Genomic DNA, 7,178 nt, shown 5'->3' on the forward strand with positions numbered 1-7,178 from the left:
TATTGATACTTGTTAAAACCTGCCATCCGTTTTCACTAGTTCTAAAATAATGTAAACCAAAAATATATTTATAAAAATGTCTAATTTGCTTTTTCCATTTTGGCTGTTTATTTTTTCTTCCAACTGGACACTTACAAAAAAAAATCCTCTTCTTTAGAAGTGTAAGATGTAAAACTACCAGTTATCTTTTCTTAGAGTGATTTTATTGCTGAATGCCTAATTAGCCTTTTCTTTGAAGTAAGGCTTGAACATTTTAGTCTTCAAGTGGGGACCTTAGCCAATGGAGAGATATATTTAGCAAAAATAAATTTAATGTAGCTGTGCTGCTCAGAAAGACACAGTTCCAGATGGATTCTTACTCAGCTCCCTCAAAGTCTATAGCTCAGCTTCAAAGATTTCTGTTTCATTGGTTCCTAACACCTATTGGGAATAATTGTGCATTGAGCTGATCTCCCTAAGATCCTTAAAGATTTATTTGCCACCTATTAAACGACCTCCCCTTTGGGAAGGGAGATGAGGTCTTTTCAGATTCCTTCCAGCCTCATACTGTGAAATCCTGTGATTCTCTTGTGATTCTCTGAAATATTGAGGTTTATGGCCTTTTTTTTTTTTTCAAAGTGACTCTTTTGAGGCCTTTTAATTACAAAGGGCCAGGCACAGAGAAGATGGTGAGAATCAATCCCTTCTAAAGTTTGATTCTTTTGAAATTAAGTTAAAACATCTGAAAATGGTGGACATAAAAATTGAGACTAACAGAATTACAGGTCATGCTTGAAAACACGGGTTCCTATTCTCGTTGTTTACACGTGGGCATGGAGTCTGTGCGTGTAGAAATGTTTCGAGTTAGCCCGTTCCTGTGAGACGTTTTTGTTTAAGTGAAGAAATAACACTGTGTGCTGCATGGTGCACCGTAGGAGGGTCAGCGACCTGCCCTGGTTTTGGAGTCAACACTCATTTAGATCTTGGACACTCTGGCTGTTTAGTGCTGAGCTAAGACCTGGGATTTGAGACGCGGGAACAAGGACTTTCTTCAGAGATAAACCATTGCAAAGGAGTTTTTCTTTCCTCATTTATGTTTTACCTTCTGGTGCGCTTACATAAAGCAAGATTGTTCTGATGCTGGTATGGGATTCTTTCCACAGATCTTCCACATGTTTCACGACACTGGCATTACGGTCCTTATAGCTGGCTGTCACCGTGAGTACAGTATTTGTTTATTAATATTAGCTGATCATGAGGGATAAGTTTTAAATTTCAGCGAAATGTTTTAGTTATACTGCTTGTTGTGACTTCTGCTGCTGTTTATTTCCCCCTATTTTTATAGCCTCTGTGATTGCAGCGCTTGAGAAGAATGATTTCTTTGTCAGAGGTGTCACCAAAGGAATGTTCTTTCTAACTCTTCATGATGCCGTGCTGGCTGCTTTGGAGAAGCATCAAAAGCCAGATGGGCTACAACTTAGCTCAAAAGAGGTTGCTGATAAACTACAAGCTAAACACCAGAAGGTAGGATATTTTGCTTACATTTAAGTCTTCGTGTTGTTAATTACTCTGTCAGTAACTTAAAAGCCTTGTGGTGTTACTGAGGAAGTAGGGCAGAGCAGATGCTCTTTTGAATTTTTCAGTTATTTGGTGGTTTGCGATGGACAGAGACCAAAAAAACAAAAACAAAAAAAATCACCAACAAACCACCAATAATCCAATTTGCTTCTCTGAGTCCTGTGTTCCAGCCTGGGGAAAGACAACTTTGTGTGCAGACTGGAAAGGAATCAGGCCAGTTTTGCAGCAGGGAATGAGTTTGTGGCATTTTAGACAGTTTCCATTTCTCCCACAGAGCAAGGACCCTGCCAGGGCAGAGCAAAAGCTCCAAGCTTTTTATTTCCAGAGGTTACTGCACCAGCTCCCTTGGGGCTGATGGGAGAAGTGAAGGACAGCACTGGTTTGATTTTCCAAAGAAATGAAGCTTGTGCACGTGATCTTTCTGCCAGTCCTGTGCAATAGTTTTTAAGCTCATACGCTGTGTCAGCCAAGTTCAAATGGGGTAGACAGTTGCAAGTTCCAGGAAGAGCCCTTCTTCTGAGCAGAAGATTCCAGTAATTGCCCCACCTCGGAAAACGAACCCAGCCTTGGCTAACTGTGCTGTGCATTCCGCCAGGCTGGGGTCCTCTAGCTGAAGGAGGGGAGAATGAAGGAAAAAGAACCCTATCCAAATCCATAGGAAGATGGGTTTCTTGTGTTCTGCTGCTCAAGAAACAACTTGTTTAACTCTCTTACCTTGGCATTACGCTGTCTAGCACAAAGGTATTGACCTTCCTGACTCTCTCCCATAGAATGAAGGTGTCAGGACACGTTCACCACTCTCTGTTTAGGGGACTTGGGGAAAAGGTTGGGAGCAGCTTCCGTGTAGGAGGTGACAATGGTTCCCCAAAAGTCCCCTGTGAGACGAGGCTGGGCCAGGTGCGCAGAAGGGACCCGCAGCAGCTTGGAGCTGGCAGCTTGGGAGCCCTGCTGGCTCATTCCCTCAGCAGCTGGGGTTTTGGGCTGCCCTGTGCTCCCACGCCAGCGTGGCCCTCTTGCTGCTCACATGCCATGCCTTGGCATGGGAACGGCACTTGACCTGCTCAACTGACTGGCCACCCTTGGCCTAGAGTAATGTTTGTGTACGTTTCAGGAAATAGATTTGCTCTTGGAGAAGACCGGAGAGTTTTCCTCTACGAGGAATTCTGACACCAGATTTCTGCCTGAAGAGCCATCGGCTATCTCATGCTCAGCCCAGAACGAAGCGGAGCCAAGCTCTCTCCGGCAGTTTGATCCTCCATCCTTTCAATCAGATTTCGAGGACCCAGGCTGGGAGAAGAGATGGAAGTAGACCAGCAATCCCTGAATTGCAAGTGTTGGGGAACTGGGATGTCAATAGAAGGGAGAAAGGTACTGTCAAGCAACAGTTCTGGTGGTTCTTATCAGCAGTTGATGTTATTTTTTTTTCTTTTCTGTTCCAGAGTTCTTAAAATAGACAGCCTGACTAATGCCTACGGTAATTCTGTTGTTCTAAACAAAAAGCAACATTTATATTATTGCTCTCAGGCATTTTCAAATAGGTATGATATTCGGCAATAGCAACAGCAGAGAAATTTCAATGTACAAGATAATTCCTAGTTTTATAGTGAATTCTAACAAATGATATGCACTTCTTTCCTGAAATTCTTTAGAAATTAGTTTAAATGCCCCAACTTAGCACTTTTTATATATTTATTGATTGTTAGCAAGTAAAACTCATCTGCCATATCTTGACAGATTACGTGCAGGCAGTTCCATTATCTTCAGAAGTGTGTAGAAGCGTGTAGAGTGATGTGAAGCTTCAGAGAAAAGCATTTTGTCATTACTGTTAAACAAATTGCTGAGGTTGATATTGTCTGCACTAACAAAACATGATGCCAGTCCTTTGAGTAATTTTCCCTCCATCTGTCTTATCTACCTGAACTAAATCCCAGTAAACAGTAATTTATTTTTTCATGTTCTTTGCATTCTCTTGCTGAAATAGTGAAGAATGGAAGAATGTATTCGTTTTGTTCTGAAGAGCCAGGAAAATTGTAAACTAAGACACAGTTAACACTTGGGGAAAAAAATCAGCTTACTTCTATTTTCTGTACATCAGCCGTAGAGTTTAACACAGTATTATCAGTACAGAGGTGTGGTCTAGGATTACACTGAAAGCAGAAACATTTACCTACAGCAGCAATACATGCCACAAGCTTTTGCCATGCCCTCAGCCGGAGGATCATTTCATGGCACAGATTGCCCACTGCGAAGAGCGAAATTAATTAATTGAATTAATGAAATTATTTAGTGAGATTAATTGCAGATGAGTGGCCAGCACTGTGTCTATATACTATTCAGCCCCGATTTCAGTGCAAAGTTTTGGTGTAAATGATGGGTCCTTTATATACAGGTCTATGCCCTGGGCTAAATTCCAGAACATGTGAACAGCTCTAACTTTCGCTGCTGGGCATCGCGTGGTTTCTTGATGTAGAGTAATAGCACGGTGGCTCCTCTGAATTCTGCTCCTGGCTGCTAAATTTTAGCAATGATACGATGGCTAATAGGAATGTTAATATTAAACTACCTGTAATGTACTGCAGTGAGTTCTTTTCCTCTTTTTTTCCCCCTTTTTTTTTTTTTCATTTAACTTCATACTCTTCCAAGGGGTTTCTCAAGGGGAGCCGCAGCTCTGCATGTGTGAAATGCAATGGCGAAGGATTTTAGTGAACATTACCGTGCTGAGTTGCTTACTGGGAAGGAAACTGAGTGCTGGAACCCTCATACCTTTTGGACTGAAAGACAGGAAAAACTGAAAGCTCAAATGGTATTGAGTAATTCTCAAACCACATATGCTTCCCTACATTGTTTTGGACAGTGGCTTCACGCCAAGCTCCTCTCAACTCTGTTCAAAACAGAGTAATACAAACCCCATGAAAAGCATAGCCCTCACTTCCAGATTCTCTTGGCTCTCCTATGGCAGCCTTGATTTAAGATGAAGTGCCATTCCTAGCTGTTGGCACCACGCAAAGTCTGCACTACGAACTTAAGACTTGATTTTTTTCGTTGGCGTGCATAGCAGAGCTTGGAATCTTTCCTTCCTACCCCCATGACTCTGCAGAGCTGAGCACCAGGGGACAACTCAGACGTCAGTATGTTAGCTCTCAAATTATGGGGATTTGCGTTGCAAAACAAATACCTTGCCGAGAGGAAGTCCAGACAATCCTGATCTTTTTCCCTTATAGCTGCACGGCGCCATAACTCTGCTCCTGCACATGTACAGAAGGCTTCTGTGTTTAGCCAAGCACAAATCCCTGGACACAGGCTGCAAAGCGACAAAGCACGTACTTTATGGCCGAGGACTCCACCTATACCTCTAAAAAGCCACAGAAGTCGGAGTTCAAAGGCCTGTCTGTAATCGTGTGCTTGCAGGCAGTTTGATGTTCTCACCTGACCTAGTTGCAACAACTCCAGTTGTTTTGTGCAGACAGCAGCTTTTTAATGCCCTTCCCAGCTAGCGTGATGCCACGATGTTTTCCTAGCAGGACACGCTGCAGCAACCCAGGCAGCTCTCCCATTGCACCGCGAATTAGAGGACACAGATCCCAAAACATCACCACGCACGTTATCGTTACACACCGTGCAAAGCGCGTGCAACCTGCCAACCCTGCTGGCTTTTTATTAACACACTGCTTCGCTGCATGAATGGCTGCAGAAGACGTAAAGCAGTGGAGGAGCCCCAGGAGCCGCAGGGAGCGTGGCGGCAGCAGCAGTTCTCGGGGCAGCGTGCTGCGGGGTGTCACGCCGCACAGGGAGCTATGAGGGAGGACCAGATGGAGCGGTTACGGACGGGCACAGTTCGGGGGCATTCATTCTGCTAGTGCCAGGCTGTCTGGGGAAAGAGGGCTGGATTTGGGCTAGGGCCTGGCAACCCTTTGAGGGTGCTACCCCAGATTAGAAGAGTCAGGGAAGAAACCTAGCAGGAGTGGAGGTGCTCCTTCCCCCGCCAGTAATATCTTGCTTCTGCAGGAGACCTCTGCGCGAGGCTCAGATTGTGACGGCACGTGGTGGTGGAAGCAAGCGTCCGAGGGTCTGCGATCCCTGTCTACGTCCTTGCTTTGCTGTGTTGCCTTCCCAATCTGGCCACGTGCCGTCTGTGAAGTCCTCACATGAAGAAACCTGGCCCCGGGCCACAGGAAGCATGGAACAGAGCAGCAGCCCCAGCAGATGGGAGCTACACCTCGTTAGAGCCAACTGCAGCGCTCATTAGTACAAATGTGGGGCACCACATCCCTCTGCAGGAGGAGGCTGCCAGAGTACTGAGATCCCTGCAGTTTTTGTGCTGTTTCTGTTGGGACTTCGAGGCAGGAACTTTCCTAGAGTTGCTGTAGGATACTAGTGGGGGGGACTGCATCGTGCTTGAGGTCTTGCAGCTAACCGTTACTGGGAATCCCAGTTGTGCGAAGGCTGAAAATTAGGAGTGAGCTTGTCCGTGTCGCGTTAATACCATGACATTTTGTGCTGCAGTTTCTCACTTTAAAACTCTTTGCAGGGGCTCAGAGGAACTACACGCATCATTCCCAGAGCTCGTAGCGTGTAATAAAGCAAAACCTACAAATTATGTAGAGGCCTTTTCTGCCTCCCCAAATTGCCCACGCGCGTACCTACCTTCCCTGCAAAATCTTTATAACCTGATGCCAAAGGGCCCCTGCTCTCGGCCATGCTTTCAAATGCCCTGTCCTAGGCATCGAGGACGCGCAGCGCTCGTGCTCAGGGCCCCGCTGGGTGGCCGCGACTCCCTCTGCTGGCTTCCCCGCAGCACCGGGCGGCTGCGCAGGGCCAAAACCCCTTAGTGTAGGAACCCGAGAGGATACAGCAAGCGCTCCTAACAAAGCTACGACCCTTTTATTAGGACTAAAATGGTGTTAAACAGAACGGAGCTCGGAGAAGTTCTACGGGAAACGTGTAACGCCCTGAGACAGTGGTCCAGCGAAACGCCTGCAAGGCCCGGCAGCTGAGCAGTTAGCTGCTTTTCATGGGAAGCGTTAGATCAGCGTTGGGAATGGCATCTTGTTTCTCGGATGGATCCACCGAGTGGATCGAAGCACCACGACGATCAGAGCCGTGCTGGCACCCTCGTTACCCAATTGGTAATTAACCCATCTTCCCCATGCCCAGCGTTACTCGCCCAGCTGGGGGCAGGACGACGAGGTCCGCAGGAGGCTGTGCCCAGCCGGCACCCAGCGCCCCGGCCCCACCGCTGCCCCCGCACCGGGTGGCTCGGGGAGGGGAAAATTTGGGTCAAATCCGTGCGGAAATCGCCACGGCGCAGCTCCGGGAGCGGCGCCTGCGTGCCACCAGCCCGGCCGCGCGCCCAGGGGACTGCGGCGGGGGGGCCCCGGCCCCAGATCCGGCCCCCAAATCCCCAAACTCGTCCCCGAAATCCCCAGATCCTGCCCCAAAACCCCCACCTCTGCCCCCCCCCACCCCCCCGAGCCGGCCGCCATTTCCCGCTCGTTCCCGGCGCGGGCACCTGGCCACGCCCCTGGCCACGCCCCTTTCCTCCAAGCCACGCCCCCTTTATTGTCCCGCCCTTTCCCATTCTCCGCCCCGTGTGCGTCACACGCGCCGCGTTACGTCACACG

At 47.6% G+C, this 7,178-nt stretch overlaps 1 protein-coding gene across 10 annotated transcripts in view; it reads left to right on the forward strand.

The window, feature by feature from the left end:
* SLC26A8 (solute carrier family 26 member 8) overlaps positions 1 to 7,101 on the forward strand; it is an 88,612-nt gene extending 81,511 nt beyond the window's left edge. For 9 of the 10 annotated variants that reach the window (XM_080569078.1, XM_080569075.1, XM_080569079.1 and 6 more), the window contains 3 exons: positions 1,143 to 1,197; positions 1,325 to 1,503; positions 2,669 to 4,128. In XM_080569078.1, the coding sequence (XP_080425204.1) occupies positions 1,143 to 1,197; positions 1,325 to 1,503; positions 2,669 to 2,866 (432 nt within the window). In that variant the 3' untranslated portion in view covers positions 2,867 to 4,128. Of the gene's footprint in view, positions 1 to 1,142; positions 1,198 to 1,324; positions 1,504 to 2,668; positions 4,129 to 5,562 lie in introns of those variants that run through there. The other variant, XR_013942376.1, reaches the window with a different exon arrangement.
* Positions 7,102 to 7,178: the final 77 nt, after the last annotated feature.

Source organism: Anser brachyrhynchus (assembly GCF_964034855.1).
Source record: "Anser brachyrhynchus genome assembly, chromosome: 27".
NCBI lineage: Eukaryota > Metazoa > Chordata > Aves > Anseriformes > Anatidae > Anser > Anser brachyrhynchus.